The sequence below is a fragment of the Felis catus genome, chromosome F2 (assembly GCF_018350175.1).
Source record: "Felis catus isolate Fca126 chromosome F2, F.catus_Fca126_mat1.0, whole genome shotgun sequence".
NCBI classification, from domain to species: domain Eukaryota; kingdom Metazoa; phylum Chordata; class Mammalia; order Carnivora; family Felidae; genus Felis; species Felis catus.
Genome location: NC_058385.1, coordinates 12,700,208 through 12,720,293, shown reverse-complemented (window position 1 = coordinate 12,720,293; position 20,086 = coordinate 12,700,208). Strand labels below are relative to the sequence as shown.

General features: G+C 44.7%; 1 protein-coding gene across 1 annotated transcript in view; it reads right to left on the bottom strand.

Annotated features, from left to right (window-relative positions):
• Window positions 1-20,086, bottom strand: part of CLVS1 (clavesin 1) — a 173,568-nt gene that overhangs the window by 13,354 nt on the left and 140,128 nt on the right. Inside the window, exon 5 of the mRNA XM_006943226.5 lies at window positions 17,969-18,204. Within this exon, the coding sequence (XP_006943288.1) occupies window positions 17,969-18,204 (236 nt within the window). The remainder of the gene's footprint in view (window positions 1-17,968; window positions 18,205-20,086) is intronic.

Below are 20,086 nucleotides of genomic sequence, written 5' to 3'. Positions count from 1 at the left end.
GATGTCTTAGGACCCAATCTATACCCGAACCAGTCAGCTGTTCCTACAGTCGTTCCAGATTCCGTGTGTGTCGGTTTACCAAATTTTGAGGAATGGCATGATTCAGGGGTTCTGAGATGGTCACAGGAGCGTTAAAAAAATATGTTCTTCACATGCAGATATTTCTGGAGAGGTTTTCTTCTGCTCCCAATCATAACTTAAAATAGCATCGCTGCAAATGGCTGCAGGTGCGTGCATCACCTGCTTTGGATGGAGTCACCTTTCATTAGAATTAGACCGGCGCAAAGAGCTGCCAGTGTCAGAGCATTCCTGCTTGTTCCTGATTATTCTCCTCCCTCTGAAATTGGTGGTGCCCACCCTCAGAGGAGCTGCTTTGGTAGAACTAGGATATAATGTCCTGAAGCAGGTAGAGAAATGCCAAAAGCTGTCAAGAACGAAGACAATGAGGATGACTCACTCGCTCTGAGTTTGAAAAGGATGGCTAGCGTTCTTGATAGAAACTACCTCTTCATAAAAGTCTATTTTTTGAGTCAAGTGACAGTATGTTCACGGATCTAAATGACAGTATATTCATGGATCTCCTTTGATATTACTGTATGAGCCTGAATTCCCGAACGTCTGTATCTTCCCCACTCACAGTGGGGTTTGGGGACAGCACAGTGCATGGCAAGCGGGAGGGAGTAAGTTGCTTTTCCACTGTATCTTAAAGACAGGGTAGAGATCGGGGCTGGCAGAAATGGGGACAGATATCCACGACAGCTGCAGCAGCTCGAGCAAAGGCAAATCCCGCCCCCCAAAAGGTGCTTGATAACCTTTGTGGAATGAATGAAGGAATGAACACACAAGTAACATGAGAACCGTCGTGATCAAGGAGACAGAACATTTAACTTGGAAAGAAAAGAACTAGATTTAAAACACTTTTCCACCTACTAGCTCTGTAATCTGGCCTAAGTCATTTAATCTCTGCATACTTGAGTCCCTTTATTTATAACGTGGGCAGAATAATCTATTCTGATCTATTTTTAAATCTATTTTTAAAAAGCATCTATTTTTAAAAATCTATATATTTTTTAAATCCCAAACACCTGGAACGTTCGGTTTTCAAGAAGGCTCGGGACAAATCCAAAAACATCCGTACCCGCTCTGGCTTGTGGGAAAAATCCTACAGTTCAGGGCCTTGCCATTTAAAGCGGGGTCGTCAGACCAGCCCTATGGACACCACCTGAGAGCTGGTTAGAAATGCAGAGTCTCAGGCTCACCCCAGACCTATGGAATCAGAAGCCGCATTTTAACAAGGTCCTGCTGCTTTGTGCACAAGTTAAAATTTGAAAGCATTGCTCCAGGGGCATCTGGAGGTTCAGGTCACGATCTCGAGGTCCGTGGGTTCAAGACCCGCATCGGGCTCTGTGCTGACAGCTCAGAGCCTAGAGCCTGCTTTGGATTCTGTGTCTCCCTCTCTCTCTGCCCCTCCCCCACTCAAGCTCTGTCTCTGTGTCTCTCTCTCTCTCTCTCAAAAATAAATAAACATTAATTTTATTTTTTAAGAAAGAAAGCATTGCTCCAAAGCCAACACTGCGGAAACCTGCTTCTGTCTACGTCAAGACGAGCTGTAAGCATTTGTCAGGTGCGGCTCATTCCAACCACATTCCTGATTCTGTTCCCTAGTTCACTCAATATCTTAAAGGTTTAAAAGAGTTCATGAAGTGTCTTACGTATGAGAGAATAATAGTGCTTAATAGAGAATAGCTTTCAGTTTAGGAATATCTGTCTTCGTCTCTGAAAAATGATTTGGGGGGGGGGACAGGAAAACATTTCAGAAATTCCAAGTTGGGGAACTGAGGCCATCCTGCTTTTCCACTTCACATTTTTCAGCGTCTATGTCCTACGATACGTTCTTTCACAAGGTTCGAGCGCGCGCTGTATGCTGAGAAAGAAAAAAATCTCTGGCTTCAAGGCACTTACATGAAAGAGAAGGAAGTTACTATCACGACCTCTGTCTGTCACCTCTGGAGCTGTTCATACATTGGAGAGGGGATGCCAAGACTCAGTAGTCAAGTCAGAATTATGCCTTCTCGAAGCTGGGGATCAGTCTAGGTGTTGGGCCACAGGACTGACCCAGTCAGAGGATCCTTGATTGCAGAGGTGGTGGGGGCTGACACAGACAATGAAATAGAAGCAAATGGGAAACTCTGGAAGCTGAGAAGTGCTGGGAAGCAGGTGATGAAGAAGCCCCGGGGAAAGGAGACGTGCGCTGCTTAGTAAGAATGCTCCTGCAGCAGCTTTGTGTATCTGTGGTGGGAACCAGCTATCCCGCCTCATTCTACCCTCCACGAGGGTAGAATACACAGCGGGTATCCTAAAGTATACCTGCAAGAAAGCAGTGTTCCCTTCCTAGAACCAACCCACAGACACCTTCCCCCCCTCCTCCATTTGCAACACTGCAATTCATTCAATTCATTTTTCTTTTCTTTTTTTTTTTTAATTTTGTTTTGATGTTTTTATTTATTTTTGAGACAGAGCATGAGCAGGGGAGGGGCAGACACGGAATCTGAAGCAGGCTCCAGGCTCTGAGCTGTCAGCACAGACCCCGATGCGGGGCTCAAACTCACAGAGTGTGAGATCATGACCTGAGCCGAAGTCGGACGCTTAACCGACTGAGCCACCCGGGCGCCCCTGAATTCATTTTTCAACTTGGACGATGCTTTATGTCTGTCTATAGTTCAAGCCACATAAAGAGTTACTGTGCTTTCACGTGGATTATTGCTTTACTTTGGTTCAAATGAAAGGTCCTGACTGACTTTCAAAATAACACAAAAGTCAGATTTTACAGTAACGCATCCAGATCAATAGGCAGAACTATGATTTTAGTCAAACATCAAAGCCTCACCAGAAGAATAACCGCCTGAGGTAGGTGAATTCTTACGAAAATATTTCCATTAATTTTGAGCCCTGTTCTTTCATTCGTTCTGCATTCAGGGAGTACGCGCCGGACATTTATCTCAGGCCTGCCTCTGAGCGAGGCCCTGAGAACGTAAACCGCAAGCATGCTACCTGCCCCACTGAGTACCCCTTTGCAAAGCTACACCACCACCTGCAGTATCGTTCCTGTTCCTTCTGGCATTCTCCGAGGCGTTGTGCCACCATTCATCCTCTTTCTTCTATGTCCAATGACAGGGCAAGGGCTCAGGGCGATGACTCCTGAGCATTTTGGTCAGTGACTGGATGTCTTTGTCTCCTTACAGCCGTCTCCGGCCGACAGCCATACCTCCTTGTGCACGAGGCCCCTCTCAGCTCCACTTCCCTCCCTACAGACTGAGATTACATGGCTAAGCCCTTAATCTTTCTCTTGGCCATACCCTGAACTACCTAATAAAATCCAACAAATCCCAGCCTTAGTTGGGCCCAACAATATGGCTCGTCTGGGTCAGCCTGGTAGCTAATGAGAAATGCAGCTCACGCTACCCGGTAGCATGGAGGTCACTGTATACTCCTTAGCACCTCTCCTACCTCTCCTCTCAATACTGTCTTACACCTGCTATGTTTCCCCCCAAAGCAATTTCAAACCCTCCCCAACTTTCCACAAATTTTAATCCACACACCTCCGTGTCACCTTATCCAAACCACCCCCTGCACACCACTTTGATCTCATTGGTAGGACTTGCCTGCTTCCTGGGGAAAATGGTAGCCCACAGACCCATGTGAGCCGAGCCCCCCTAGCTCCAGGCCACCACAACCACATTCAGTTGTCTGGTTACCGCTGAGGGAGCTTCCTCAGCAAGTCAGAAACCTCCTCCACTCAGGTGCTGGGTCCTAACCCATCGCACCTGCTTGGTTAGGTTACTAATTAGGTTACTATTTATTCCCATTTCTATGTCTTCAAATTTGCCCTCTACTGGATCTGTGCCATTAGTCTTGAAAGATCCCCCTCTCCCCATTTTCCAATAAAAGAGGAAGACGATGAAGAAAAGGATAAAGAGCAGAGGAAGACAACGATGAAGAAAAGCAAAATAAAACAAAAGCTACAGTAAAAACACTCACATACGTCTCCAGATACAAAGATCTCCTCCACCTTCACAGACAAACCCACCATGATAATTGTTTCTATTCTCTGTCTCTGAGCCTCACCTCCCATCTGCATCTGAGCCCGCTGCAATGTCACCTTCACGCTTGCTAAGGCTACCGATGGCCTTCAAGTCATGAGGCCCAGCAGACACCTTTCAGTCTTCATCTTGCTTGGTCACTGGCAGCAGTCAATTGAGCTGACCCTTCACAGTCCTTGAGACTTCACTCTGTCCCCTTGGCTTCGGGGACACCATGCATCTGGTTTAACTCCTACCACTTTGGATGCTCACTCTGGAGTTCTCCATTCCCATGACATGCATTCCTTTCTTTATGCCTTTGAGTCCCTAATTTATGTTTATTCCAGAATCCTTTTCTTCGCTTTAGAACCATATGTGCAACTGCCTACGTGACCCACTGCAACCAGGTGTCACATAACTCTTCACACCAACCATACCCAAACCTGAACTCATAACCTTCTCCCCCAGAGAAGGGAGGTGCTCTCCCCAGCCCCTCCTCCAGAGTTGCCCATCTTGGCAGATGGAATCGCTCTCCATCGAGGTTCACGTGCCAGGGACCACCAGTCATTCCTGAAAACTCTTTTATTTATTTCCCATAACCACTTGATTGTCAGGTCTTATTCTACCCTCCAAATGTTTTTGAGTCCATCTTCTTCCCTCTGTCCCTGTCCCACCACTGTAGTCCAAGTGTCCATTGTCTCTTACCGACGCTGTCTCAGGAGCCCCAGACGGCTCTTACTTTCTCCCACTTCAGTTCAATCTTCTCACAACAGAGTGAGATTTTTAATACGCTCGACATATTCATATCTCTTCCCTGCTTAAAATCTTTCTATACCTCTCCACTGCTCATAAGTCCAATATCCTTTTTAAGACCTATGCGGCCCTACACAGCAGGCCTTGCACACGTCCCCGGCCATCCTTCTTCTTACTTTCTGCTCTCCAACCATGATGCTTTGGTTTATTTTTTAAATTCTGTATTTCATTGAGTCTGAGAGGTCATTAATAGAACATGTCCTGATTTCTAGAATTAAAAAAAAAAAGTTTATTTATTTTGAGAGACAGAGAGACAGAGAGACAGAGAGGGGAGGGGCAGAGAGAGAGAGGGAGAGAGAATCCCAAGCAGGCTCCACACTGTCAGCGCAGAGCCCAGTGCAGGGCTCAATCTCACAACTGTGAGATCATGACCTGAGCCGATATCGAGAGTCAGATGCGTAACCAACTGAGCTACCCAGGTACCGATGGGAATTTTTAATGTTAAAAAAAAAAGAATCTTATTTACAATTGTTAAAAACCAGTCGTTCCTGCAACTGGCCCTGCCCCTTCTAAACGGGGGGGGGGGGGGGGGTTTGCTACCACATCACTCTTTCTTTTGCCAGGAAACTCTTTCTCTCATCCTTCAACTCTCAGCTTATGTGTTACCTCCTCAGGGAAGCCCTTTCTGACCCCCACTATGGTCCCACCACAGGTTGGGACCCTGTTATGCACCCTCATGCTACACTCTAGTTTTTCAAAACACACTTGTCATGGTGTTAATGAAACAGCCTTTTGTATAGTAATGTGTTTAAAGTCTGTCCCCCGTTTACGGATTATGGACTCAGACCAGGAGATAACCATGCTATCGTCAGCAGCTAACATTTATCCTTGCTTCACGTAATCGTCACAGCACAATAATAAGGCACTTCTATTACTACCCCTCTTAGAGACAGGAAAACAGGCCATAGAGAGACACTCCTCAGGCCACACGACTACTAATTTGATCTCCTAGAATCTGATTTCAGATTCTGGTCTTTTAACCACTTTTATCCTATACTATATCTTGATGCCTAGTAGGTACTCAGTAAATATTTGTTAAATGAATAAAAAAGTCTTAAAAAAGACAAGAAGTATTGTAAGTATTAATTATTAATGGAAATCTAGAAATGAGGAGAAATAATAAGACTAAGGAGGCAGTTATTGATAAACTCAGAAACCATTTCAAATTCTAATCAAACATGGATCGCAAAGACCATGGCATCGTCTTATTCTATCCGGATGGTTGGCAACAATTTCCTCGCCACTCTACAAAGTACCCTATTCTTTTTTTTTTTTAATTTTTTTTTCAACGTTTTTATTTATTTTTGGGACAGAGAGAGACAGAGCATGAACGGGGGAGGGGCAGAGAGAGAGGGAGACACAGAATCGGAAACAGGCTCCAGGCTCCGAGCCATCAGCCCAGAGCCTGATGCGGGGCTCGAACTCACGGACCGCGAGATCGTGACCTGGCTGAAGTTGGACGCCCAACCGACTGCGCCACCCAGGCGCCCCCAAAGTACCCTATTCTTAACAGCACTTACTGTCATGGAATCCCTTCCTTTCTTCCTTCCTCCTTCCCTCGTTGCCTTCCTCCCTCCCTCCCTGCCTTCCTTCCTGTGTTTTTTACCCTCCTTCTTTCCTATTTCCCTTCTTCGATTTTCTTTCTTCCTCTCTCTCTTTCCCCTTCCTTGCTTCCTCACAAAATATTCACTGAGCATCTATTACATACTAGGGGATATGTGGCACACAGGATACATATTGCGAATGGAACAGCACCATCCCTGCACTCAGAGAGTAAACAATGTACAGAAGGGAGATTTCATACATAAGTAAAACCAGTAAATATGTGATTATGGAATTGTGATCCCTGTTAAGATCACAGGGTGATAGAGAATAGCAGGATGGGAAGGGTGAAGAACTCCCTTCAGAGGAGTAATTGGAGAAGTCAGACCTGATGAATGAGGAGTTAGCCACAAGTGAGTGGAAGAGTATCCCAGGGCAGGGGAGGCCCAGGAGCAGGACACAGCCTGGCACACTGAGTGGGTGACAGAAGACAGGGCGGCCAGGCCTGTGACAAGCGAGGGCAGCCTTTATGACTTGCGGAAGACCAAGGGGAGGTGTTGGGAGGCTCTTGGGCAAAAGAGTGGCATCATTACCATTTTTAAAGATTACACTCAATACTGGATGGATAACAATTAAGATTAGAGGGACGGAGAGGAGGGGAACGTTAGCAAAGACCAATAAAGGTGTACAAAGACAGAGGGGGCAGGCAGAGAGATTGCCTGGGGTGGAGAGTGGGAAATCAGGGCTGTACGAAGGTGAGGTCCTCTTGGCAGACAGGGAGGAAGGGGCAGGGGTGTCTGTATTGCTAATTCCCCCCTCTCCTTGGTTTTGCCTTCTGTGCCCTGCACTCACTGGGCCTGGGCATCTTCTGGGTGCAGGGCTCCAAGGGTACAGAAGGGCCCGATACTGGCCTCATGCATAAATTAAGGCAAAGAAGAAGGAAACAACCAATGTCAGTCCGACTTTCAATCAAGGTCTCCCCCCTCCATTAGCCCATACAACTAACTGCTGCTTGCCTCTCTATTAGGGGGTTGGGAATTTTCATTGCTAGTGAGAAACTGCCATTGGAAAATAAATCCAAACTCTAACAACATGGAAATCCTTATGAATTTTTATTTTTTATTTTTTTAATGTTTATTTATTTTTGAGAGAGAGAGAGAGAGAGCAAGCCGAGGAGGGGCAGAGAGAGAGGGAGACACAGAATCCAAAGCAGACTCCAGGCTCTGAGCTGTCAGCACAGAGCCCAATGAGGGGCTCAAACCCACAGACCGGGAGATCATGACCTAAGCCGAAGTCAGATGCTTAACCGACTGAGCCACCCAGGCGCCCCTGGAAATCCTTATGAACAGGCTGGGGAAGAAAGGAAAGCGCTATTTACTGTGCTGCTTTCCTTTAGTGCTCTGCAGACTTCTCATCCTGCCGCCTTTTGACCCTGACAGTGATCCCCTGAGGTTACAGCCACTTTATACTTGAGGAAGCCAAGACTGGGTGAAGTTAAATGACTTACTCAAGGTCATACAACCAGAAAAAATCAGAGGAACAATGTGATCGGAACCCATGTCTACTCTGATAAGGGAAGATTGAGAAGAAAAGACAAATAGACAAAGAAATGCAAACCCACAAAAGTCACAAAGTTACAAAGCTGAAGCAAGGAGGCCACACTCAGGATGCAGTACATAGCCCCCTGAGGCCCATCTCGAGAGTAGCAGAGCAACGTAAAGCAAGCGTGAAGCGGGCTCCCTGGGGCTGATCACCCATAACAACAGGAACACATCTGACTGAAGTGGGGCCTTGACGGAGTTTCCAACGAGATACTGGAAGCTCAAAAACGCTCCTCTGCGGCCTCAACATAAAACCTCCAGTGCTACAGTTTGCACACCTGAAGCCCAAATGATATGTACAACAAAGTTCCCCTTAGGTTCCTAAACAGGCACCGTAATTCTGTATGCAAGCAGCACATCATTTTTAAGAACGACACTGCAAAGAGATTTTGATGACGTCTATGTCAAATATTTGTTTTCATCCATATGATCATTAAGGCTTATAAGCCAGATAAATCGTGGGCTAGCTGTTGGGCCCAAACAGCATCGGCTTAATGAAATCAGGCAAAATGTTGGTTTACCAATAGCAATATGTTCACAAGAAAGAAGTGTTCTTTGTTTTTCTTGCCCAGACTACATCTCCCTTTCCAACTAGTTGCATCTGACCGTGGTGCTTCAGTAAATAAGAATCGTTTCAAGAACACACTTCGAGAGCAATCAAACAGTTTGTATTTGAGACTACGCGGCCAGTTCAGCCGCATGTGTTGGTTTCTCTCGAAATCAACCCTACTTCCTTGCTTTGCCAGGAGCTTCGAACTCTTTATCTCCTAATTTTTCATGTCATTCTTTTAAAAAAGAAGAGAAAACATGCCCCTGCATACAACATTTTATCCAGCCCCATTCATTCTCTTATTGACCAAATCCATTGCATAGATTTTCTTTCTCTCTGATGTTACGTGGCTATATAGGATGTGCTGGCAAGGAGACGCCCCCCCCGTCAGTTCTGCCACAGAAAGAAAGCCCTAGAAAAGCGGGAAATCCATCTCAGCCAGACACACAATAGTGATGAGGCTCTGCAGCCATTTTTCTATGTTCCTTAAGAAATGTTAACGAATTCTTGTTGGTATCCATGAAACACAGCAGTATCCGATAACCAACATCAAATGCTGGGCATTCATGGCTTGCCCGCGAGGTCTTTGCTTCTAGAAGTGGTGACATCTCAGACATTAGCTGCCTGAGTAGGAGTGAGTGACAGCCTGAAACTAAGACGTTCAATTTTTTTGGATTGGAAACTAGTCACAAGACAACTTAGAGGGCAGTAGCGAATGTGGGTCATTCATTAAGAAATGATGCATTCTGTGATTTTATTGAACGTGGCATCCAGATGGAACATCTGTTCCCGGGCCACACAGTAAAATGCACCCTTTTTGCCCTGACTGCTTGGAAGACAAGGGTCCTCCTGTTCCATACTGCCACCCCTCATTCTTTTCCTATGGGTTGTATTTCTTGATGATGTATTACTCTGCCGGAAGTGAGTAGTTATCCAGCCAATGCATACCTTCACCCTATAAAAAGAGGACCGCATGCTGGAAGATCGCCAAGGTCATGGCCAATTCTACGGACAGCTGAAAACAGTTAAACTGACTTATACCACCCAGGCAGAAGACAAAATTTCCCTCTGGCTCAGAAATCTGAACCAGACCCAGGCATTCTCCCAGCTTCTCCCTTTCTCCCAAATCAGGTGGCTCACATCTTCCTCACTTCGTCCAGGAGGGAAGGGTGTTTAGGAAACAAAGATGGAGGCCTTTGGGCAAAAGGATCAGAAATAATTCTACCATACAGTACAGCTGGCCAAGACCCCAAAGCATTGGCCCCTCCAGTTGTGCAGCATACAGTGTAGACCAGGGTGGATCATTTCTCTGAAGGTTGGGGTCATTCTTCACTGGTATGAGTGGAGATGCGGCTTGGGTTGTCTAGATTTCTTCCTCTATAAACACTTGTCTGCATCCCCGAGAAATGCTGAGGTTTTAATAAATAAACAAAGTGGGAGTTATTGCATATACTCAGCCAAGCCTTGTTTATGATCAGGCTGTACCAAATACGAACTCAGGCATTCCTGGAAATTTCAAGAATTGACTGTTTTGACTCTATGAATGCTGTTATCACATAGCTAAAAAACAAAAACCAAAAACCTGGAGGGGCCCTGGGTGGCTTAGTCTGTTGATCATCTGACGCTTGATTTTGGCTGGGGTCAGGATCTCACTGTTGTGGGATCGGCCCCACATCAGGCTCTGCCCTGGGAGGGTGAAACCTGATTGGGATTTTCTGTCTCTCTTTCTGCAACCCCCCTTCAAAATAAATAAATAAATATTTGAAACAAAAACCTAGAGACAAACATCTTTAAATGTAAATACATAGTGAAGGCATCTGAATCTTTGCTATGTCAGGCCAACTTTAGCACGCTGGTACAGAATTAATAACCAAAATGTTATGATTGTGCTCATGTGCATGAACGCTGCAATGTTGCTACTTTTTGCACTGGGGTGCTATGCTGACCCTGGTCTTTGGATTCCATTAAAGCCTGTGGTCAGCACAGAGGAGGCACTCAGTAAGTACCTGCTGGATAGACATGGCCAGGGTAGGCGTGGCCATTGCTGCCTGCCCTGGACTCTGCAGGTTAGAACCCCTGTCTGTGTATCTTCAAGGCCACTCTGGCTCTGCTTTTCCTCACACTGACTCTGTTCCTCCAGGTGGCTGACTGTAGAGAGAACTCCATGCAGTGCACCTGCTACACAAGGGAAATACAATGTGCTTTTCTGCTATGGCAGCTTCTGAGCTTCTGAGAAGGAGCCATTGTTCCACTACCATTGGGCTTGGAATTTCTCTTTCAGTCCTGAGACATGAATATCTTTTGGGAAATTAATGAGCCAAGGAGACTGCAATACAAGGGGCACCTGGGTGGCTTAGTCGGTTAAGTGTCCGACTCTTGATTTCGGCTCAGGTCATGATCTCACGGTTCATGAGTTCAAGCCTTGTGTCGGGGTGTGGGCTGACAGTGTGGATCCTGCTTGGGATTCTCTCTCTCCCTCTCTCTCTGCCCTTCCCCTGCACGCACTCTCTCTCTCTCTCTCTTTAAATAAATAAACTGAAAACAATTTAAGGAGACTGGAATTTAAGACCTTAAAAATGATAACATTCCTTTTCCTTGAATGGCAGATTGAGCCCAGATCAAAATGCAGATTGGTACATCTGAGCACATGTGAGGGGACCTCCAGAAAACAATGAGGATGAAAATCATCAGCCACGGTTCAGACCAGTTGGGTCTCCATGAACTTAAATCAGTTTCCCGATTTTCCATTTCAAACTCTGGCACAGTGTTTACCTACCCTAGTCTCCAGGAGACAAGGGACCAGAAAGATTCCTACGATAAAATAGCTTTGGTGACACAGTCTGTTACCCTGTGAGACTTCTCAGGACCTTGACTATAATAATTAGAGGAAGGAAAATATTTTTTAAATCCAAGCACCAATGGAAAACAAGGGTACATATGTATACCATTTACTTCTACTTTTCAAGCGACAAAATATCAAATACGTATGGAGCACCTACCCTGTGCAAGACATCTTGCTTTCAGAAGAAGCTGGCTACATGGCTGTCCAGAAAATCCCCAGACTAATCCCCTAAGTCTGGAGGCTTGAGCTCTATTGAAGCTTGCTACGTCACCTAAGCAGGAATGGGCACGGGGATAGGCAGATATTTTTACATCATTGTTTAGAAGCCACAAAACTTAAGAGATCTTACCATCTATGAGACTAAAATTTAAGTTAAATCGTAAGTAGCTTTGCTTTTATTAAAATTAAAGATCTTAGGATAATTCTGTGAAATAACACGAATTACATTATGGCAAAATGAGCTTGTAATTTCCTAATAAATGCGATGTTCTCTCAAGAAACTATATACATACCATGTGGAGGGCGGGGGGCAAAAGAAGAGGTCCTTGGTAGCAGAAAGGCTGTTGACCCCTAGGTGACTTCTAAGGATCTCCCTGGTTCTAAAATTTCCCAAGTCCTGATAATAAGGGGAATAATAGAATGTATGTTTATATATAACTGTAATATTTTATATACAATTTTTGTGGAGGCTGTTTGTCCTGCAGACAGAAGCTGCCTGCACTGGTACAGCCCAGAGGAGCCTCCTCAAAAGCAAGAGAGGATGGTGTAAAGTATAAGCTTTCTCTCCCTGCCTGCCCCGGAAGAGGCCACCTGCTTTCCGGCTCTGGCAGGGACACAGCAGTTCTGATCTGGTCCGTTTCCCTTCTCCTTTCTGTGCCAGTCCTGTTTGGTCCAGAATAGCACCCGGCCCCTCCACCAGAGCGAAAGCACACACCCCAGGCCTGGAAAATCAGATGCTCCCTTTGCTGGCCGTGGTGGTGGCTTCAGAAGGCACAGAACCTGGCTTTCCAGAGCGCTTGCTTTTACTTTTGCCCAGAAATGCCAGGAAACTGGTTTGTATTTCTTTGAGATCAGCAGCTCCATTGTCCACAGCGGCTCTCAGGGCCTTAGGAGAGACCAGCCAGCAGAGGAATGAGGCAAGGCATCCTGGGCCACTTGTGACACCTAGTGGGCTCAGGAGGCGGGTCCTACGGGGGCCTTCTGAGGGATGGGTCTGAGCAGCCCTCTTCTGAACCACGCTAGCTGCAGGCTCTGGCTCCGGGGAAAGGCCCCAGTTCCTTACTCAGAATCCAGGTCTTAGGATAAACTTTACATAAGGTTTATTACCAGGAATCGTTAAAAAACAAAACATACCTGTATACATTTCAATACATACATGTGCATACAGGTTTATATGTCCACACATACACAACATATAGTATATGTATGTCCGAGCATATGTACACATATATAATTCATACATATATATTTTTTAAAGTATAACTTCTCCAAAAATGACTAATCATCCACCAGTAGCTCAAGACAGTGCATTTGTGTGTGTGTGTGTGTGTGTGTGCCTTTTAAATAATATCTATGACCATTTTAATTACTTTATCGGAGATAAAGGCTACAACCAGAAAGCAATTAATAAGCAATGCCTAATAAGTGAAAGAGATACCACAAAATCGATGCACTGATGAAAAGACCACGCACTTGCTTCCTGAAGCAGAAACGTCAGGCCTGCAATCCCGAACCTGAAGCAAGGCTCATGGGTCCCCACCACAAGCCATTCCCTCCTCCTTCCTAAAGGGGAAAAAAGCCCCTCTGGCTGGGGCCTATCCTCCTGCATGAATCAGGGAGCACTCCCGCCCGGGAAGTCTTCATCACGTGGGACACAGGGGCAGGAGCCTGGGTCATAGGTACCACCACCGAGGTTCTGGAACACACAGATCTATGGTCACCTCACTTTGCAACTTCTCATTATATGAAATAATAAATTTTCCATACCCTTTAAAGCAGTCCAACCAGAGTTGTATCTTATTTGCAGCCAAAATAATCATAAGTATGACAACACCGATTTACTGTTATGTGCTAGACAGTTTTATTAAGCTGGGCTCCCTACTTTCCAAACCTAAAAAGTATTCCAGTAGTAAATTAGATAGGAGGAAACAGAGTGCTTCTTACATACGTGGTTCCAAAAACAGAAAGTGACAGCTGATGGCCTGGAAGCAAGGAAATAGACTAAATTGTAAAATGAAGAGCAGAAACAAGAAGTTAAAAATGCAAAAGTGTGTCAGAGCAGAGAATGCCACACACTCAAAAGCCTATAAAAGCATCCTTTTCTTAAAAGATCAATATTGAAAGAACCTGCTTGGAAAAATTTCCATCTAAACCAACAATTCTTTTTAAGTTTTTCTGCTTAAGGGTTGAATCAAACTTATCTGGAAAAAGGAAAGAGCTAGTTAGAACCACTAATTCACTGAGAATTTTACACATTTTAGATTTTACCCTACATATGCCAGAAAGCATTGTTCTGAGCCACTAGGAACTCAGAGGCCACATTATAAATAGTGACTAGGTTCCAATGAAAGTTCACAGAAGCCCATTTGACCCCAAATGGGAACTGTGGTGGCAGGGATTGGAACACAGCGTCTACCCATTAGAAGGTGAAACGTTATCCCGCAGAACAGACCCAGGTCATCTGGCTCGGACCAAGGAAGTACTTCTTAAAACTATGCTACTGGGAGTATGCTGCCCCGTTAGCTGCCTGCCCATCTCTGGGCAATGCAAACTGAGGCTGGCTGGCAGCCTGGGCTGGAGAACAGATACCGTATCAGGTGGGAAGCTGGACCTTTAAGATCTCCGATTCTGTTTTCAATTTTCCCATGGCCTTTTGAGCTCTGAGGACTCAGAGAGGTTATGAATGGTGGCTGTTCTGTCCCTATAATTTTCTCAGTCAGCACAGACCTCCATCAGTGAAGCACCTGACACCAGGCACGGTTCCACAGGTGGTCCCTTCTCGCTGCATCACTGCTGGTACCAGTCTCCTCAGTGCCCATCCTGCTGCTGTCTAAAATCCCCAAGCAAAGGATCAAAGATGTCACCACTTGTGAGAGCAGGAGTGGGCAGGACACCTTGATGGCCATGGTGGGGTGATGAGATGTGTACACAATTACTAGCTCCTCTGGCATAGTCTTGGAGCTTGACTCTGATGTCTTCCCTTCTCCAAAACCTGGGTCAGCTATGCCTTTGTCCATGAAGACTTCTCTAAGAGTCTTCCTGGTTAAAAGAACATTTCAGCAGGTTCTTACATCTCTTGTCTAGTACCTCTTCCACTCTGCATTATATTATAGTTTTTTGTGGGCAGATCTTATCTCCTCTACTAGGCCGTAGGATCCTATAACGAGGATCCACGAAATCCAGAAGAAATTGGCTCTCTCTCCATCTAGGAGCTGACAGTTTGGCTGAAGCAATTGGACAATGCCCCAAGGATGGGTTTTGAAAGTAGCAGCTTTCATTCAACGCCAATTCATTCATAAGCAGCAGGTATGTACAGGGTGTCTGATGTGTGTCGATTGTGTGTTGGACATTGACTTGGATTCTTGAGGAGGGCATAAGGTGAACAAATGTTATACAAAGACTTTACCCTCTAGAACCCACCATCTAATAACGGAGGCCGTCACCTTCTCTGATCCTCAACATCAACTCAGAGGCAGAACTTGGAATCAGGACATGGCTGGTCACCCGAAAGAGATGTAACTCTATAACTGATCACCTGGAGAAAGAGCGGCAAATTGCTATTTTATTCCACTTGACTTCGGACATTCCAACAAGTCTGAGGGTATGCTGACTTTATCTAAGTCTATAGAAATAAGGTAAGGACAAACCACAGGAAGTGTCATTGCCCCTGCCCATGGAGGGATTGGAGAGAGAAGGCTGGCACTAGAGGTGTGGGTAGAAAGTATGAGGAAAGGCAGACAGTGTGCTTTATCTTACAGAGGACACGAACACAGAGTGTGGAGCCAAGCTGCCCAGCTCGGAATCCCAGCTTGGCCGTTTACTAGCTGTGTGACCTTGGACAGTTGCTTAACCTTTCTGTGTCTGTTTCCTCACTTGTGAAATGGGAATAGTGATAATACCTTTCTCATACAGTTATGGTGAGGATTTAGAGAGTTAATGCAGGTAAAGCGTTCAGAACAGTGTCAACAGTGTGAGTTGTTACATTATTACGATGACTGCGCTGTAGCCTGGCCTGAGAGCAGCTCAAAATCTGGGCGGGACAATCTCACCTCTACCAGTAAGGTCAGTCTCTTCACTGTGGAGACACAAAGCCAGGTTCTCAGCTCCCATGACCAACACTTCCCAGAGAATGTCAGCTGTTAACTGGGGAGTAAATGAATTTCCAGATCCCTCCAGTCTCAGCAGAAAGGCTTCACCAGACACTTGCATGTAATATTCCCAATGGAGCAGAAAATGTGGAGATCCTCCTCCTGGACATTCTCTCTTGCCTCAGTGTAAGCCTAGTTATCCAAAGAAGACTCTCACAGTGACATCCCTCCGTCCCCAAACACCTCAAGACTACAGCCAGTCTTCATTGGTTCGGTGTTAAGTTATGGCCCTCATCCCTGGACCTGAGTCCCCGCATCAGCCTTCTGACAACTTTTAGTCCATATTTCCCTGCGAATTCCACGATCGTCATAAAACCCAGACTTACTTTGTCATTGTGTCATTTCTCTGCTCAACTGTGTCCGGTGAGGAGATACAGATGAAAACAAAAATGGCATAGAATTGACCTGCCATCAGGATAATGATTAGAATTGAATTCTGATAATATCAAGTACGAAAGGTAGAGTCTGGGGAAAGGACATTTTCACACATGCTGCTGGGACTATCCATTAGCACCGTCATTTAGGAAGGCCACTGGGCAGTGTGGGCTATTGAAAATACACATACTCTCTGACCCAGCAACTACAAGGCTCCAAGTTTACCTGAGGGACTTCCTGTGAGAATGAAGGAGGCATATCAAGGACTTTCTTGAGTCTCGTCCTTTGGAATAGAGAAAAAACTCAGAGGAGCTAAATGTTCATCAATAGGGAAATGGCTAAACTGTGACATATTCTGGAATACTGGAATACTATGTACTGGAATACTATGCAGCATGAAAAACATGAGATGTCTCTAGATTTACTGGTATAGAAAGATGTTACAGTATGTTATGGGATAAACCATGCCCTGCCCCCCAAATTGGACTGTTGAAGATCCAACTGCTAGCACCTCAGAATGTGACTGTATTTGGAGATGGGGCCTTTAAAAGATGTAATTAAGGTAAAACAAGGTCTTTAGGGTAAGTCCTAATCCAATATGACTGGTATCCTTGTAAAAAGAGATTAAGACACAGACACACAGAGGGAAGTCCATGTGAAGATAACAGGGAGAATGCAGGCATCTACAAGACAAGGAGAGAGGTCTCATAAGACACCAACCCTGCCAATACCTTGATTCTGGATTTCTAGCTTCCAGAATTGTGAGAAAACACATTTCTATTGCTTAAGCCACCCAGTTTGTGGTTTGTTGTTGCAGGAGTTGGATTCGCAAACTAATACATAATATTAGATATTTTCTATGGGTATGGATAGATGTGGGTAATATCTAGAAAATAGAATGGAAAAGGGTCCACCCTACTCTGATAACAATGGTTACCTTTGGGAAAAGTTGGGATTGAGATTGGGAGTAGTGGTTAAAAAGATTGTAGCCTTAAAAATAAGGTTTTAATTTTTACCATGAGAAAGCACTCAAATATTATTTGTACATCAGTTTAAAAAAAAACCCTCTTTCACGGCACTCCGTTAAATACAGTATGCAATATATTTCACGCCCTAGATGCAACAGTCTTTAGAACTTCCTTCCATGCCCACTCCCATCCCCCACCCCTCGCGCACCTGTTTGCCACACCAGACTATCCCATCCCTCTGAAGCCTCTGTGCCTCTTTCTATCCCGTCTGCCTAGAATGCCTTCTCTACCTTTTTAAGCCTGGGTGGCTTATTTTCACCCTTCAGAACCTAGCTCCAATGTCACCCACTTTATAAATATGTCAACAAAAGGCTTACTCATCAGATTTTCCAGAGCTATACTTCTCTGTTCTTATTCGTGTGTTCGCAGCACCTATCAGTGCTTATAGGCAAATGCTCAATAAATGGTTCTAAATTCACAGATGATAGGAATGTTTTCTGGCAGGTTGTTTTTTCAATCCAGGGTATCCCAAAGGCACAGCATTTCATTCTGTGTGCGTTAACAGACTCTCTAGAGACTAACACTGCAAACATGACATGAGCGAGGTCCAGCCTTTAACTGTTTCTTTAATACAACAGGGATAACTAGATTTCTGCGCCAGCCAAGCCCCATTTGCTTTCAATTCTAGTGAAATCAGCTGAGAATGTATTGCAATTTATTTTATTCAAGTTCTGTGCCCATAAAGGTCTGCAATTACTTAACCCACAATAGGCCCAAATCAAAAATGCTTATTGACCTCTGACTTGGAGGCTCTGATAATGCAGGTCTTACCTCTTCATCGGCTTGGGCGAACATTCTCTCTCCAGATTGGAGGATGTGTGTTTCACATGCATTGCATTGTAGGAAGTGTGAGTATAGTCATTTTCATCACTGTAGTCTGGACCAAGTAACGTCCGGGCCCACGTTCCCATGTCATAAGGAGGAAGGGTTCCTCCAAATTCAGAGGGCAAAAATTCAGGGTGGATTAGCTGGTGAAGGCTGTTTAGATTATTTCCATGCAGGAAAATCTGCAAAGGAAAAAACAACTATCAACAAAAAAAAAACCCCAAACCTACGAGCCACTATTTAGCCTAAAACACAATTTAGCGATGACAAATTGGATGCGCTGCTGGTGATCATGGTGTTTAAAGAGGCATTCAATTTTGTGTCTGCAGCTTAATCTTCGTAAAATGTTAATTTATTGCTCAGAAAAGGGGCTGAATTAATAGTCCTTAAAAAATGAAGTTTATGAACAAATTGGGTCTTATTTGGCCATGGCCCAAATTTACACATACAGTAATCTCCTAATTATCCCTGCTGATAAAAAGGCTCTGATGTAGACCACGCAAACCCCCAATCATGCTTCACATGCATCCCCACGTTGTTCTCTTCCTTCCACTCCCCCCAGTGCTTTCTGCCCTCTGTACCCCGCCCCCATCTCACCATCCTTCCCAAACCTTCACCAAGTGGCAGCCTCTTCTTCATTCTGCCCCAGAGGCACCCGCACACTCTGGTTCTCCTCCTCGCTTCCCCCAATTAACTAGTATCTGCTGACTCCTGTTTTCTCTGACCTGTTCATTTATGTCTTGCTTCCCCACAGGAAGAGAAGAATCCTCGGGAAAAGGGGTGATGTTTTCTTACTCTATTAATACGTTCCTAGCTCCCAGGGTGGTGTGGACACGAGGTAAAAGCCTCACCAATCCTTAGGCAGTGGAACTGAAAACTGTGGCCTGAGAACTTATGGGTATTTTTGCAGCCATCTTCCATTTGTGTGTGGATTGAGGGCTGACACGCACATAAGTTTGCATCTTCTGAACAGATAGTGGATGGTGATGGAAACTGGTGGAGCAGGGGAGAAAACATCCCCAGATCACAATTATTTTCAGACAAATCCACAAAGTGGATAAGCCACTAGTTGATAATTACCATTTCCTACAATTTAGGAATTGACTCCCGAAAGTCTACTCAAAGCGCACCTGTGGAGTGATCTCTGTTCCCACACTTCGTGTTGCAAACTCAATGCACCTGAGTTAGGCAAGTGTAGGACCACTGATTATATTCACATAGGTGTATGCATGCATACCAGTTAGCCTTTCTGTAATATAAAGGTGACTTTTAAAATATTTAAATATAGGGGCGCCTGGGTGGCTCAGTCGGTTAAGCGGCCGACTTCGGCTCAGGTCATGATCTCGCGGTTCGTGAGTTCGAGCCCCGCGTCAGGCTCTGTGCTGATGGCTCAGAGCCTGGAGCCTGTTTCAGATTCTGTGTCTCCCTCTCTCTGACCCTCCCCCATTCATGCTGTTTCTCTCTGTCTCAAAAATAAATAAACGTTAAAAATTTTTTTTAAATATTTAAATATAGCATAATATACCATAAAAGTATTATCAATTATGCCATATACTATATTAAAATATACCACGTAACGGACACATACACTTACTACCTTGCTCTGTTACATTCATTTCAATTTATGATATAATGGCATCATTTAGAAAGGAAAGGGACAAGAAGGTAAGTGCTAAGATTCTTCAGAAGAATATGGTAGCACTTCAGAAAACAATGTACATTTTCGGACAGTGGATTTCAATTTTAATAAGAATGATGGTTTTTGAAGAAATTCCCATGTTCTGGCTTTTGCAAAACACTTTTCAGGAGGAGCTAAAGTATCTGAAGCATGGAAAAGCAGAGCTAAATATTAGCTCCGGTTTTTAGAGCAAATATTTGTACCCACCCACCTAACACCTCCAGTTCTTTTGTTTGTTTGTTTTTGAATTCTTTATACTTTCAATTTTATTTGTGATATTCATTTGTTTGTTTCAAGTTTTTAAAATTAAATTCCAGTTAGTTATCATATAGTGTAATATTAGTTTCAGGAGTAGAATTTAGCGACTCATCACTTACATTCAACCC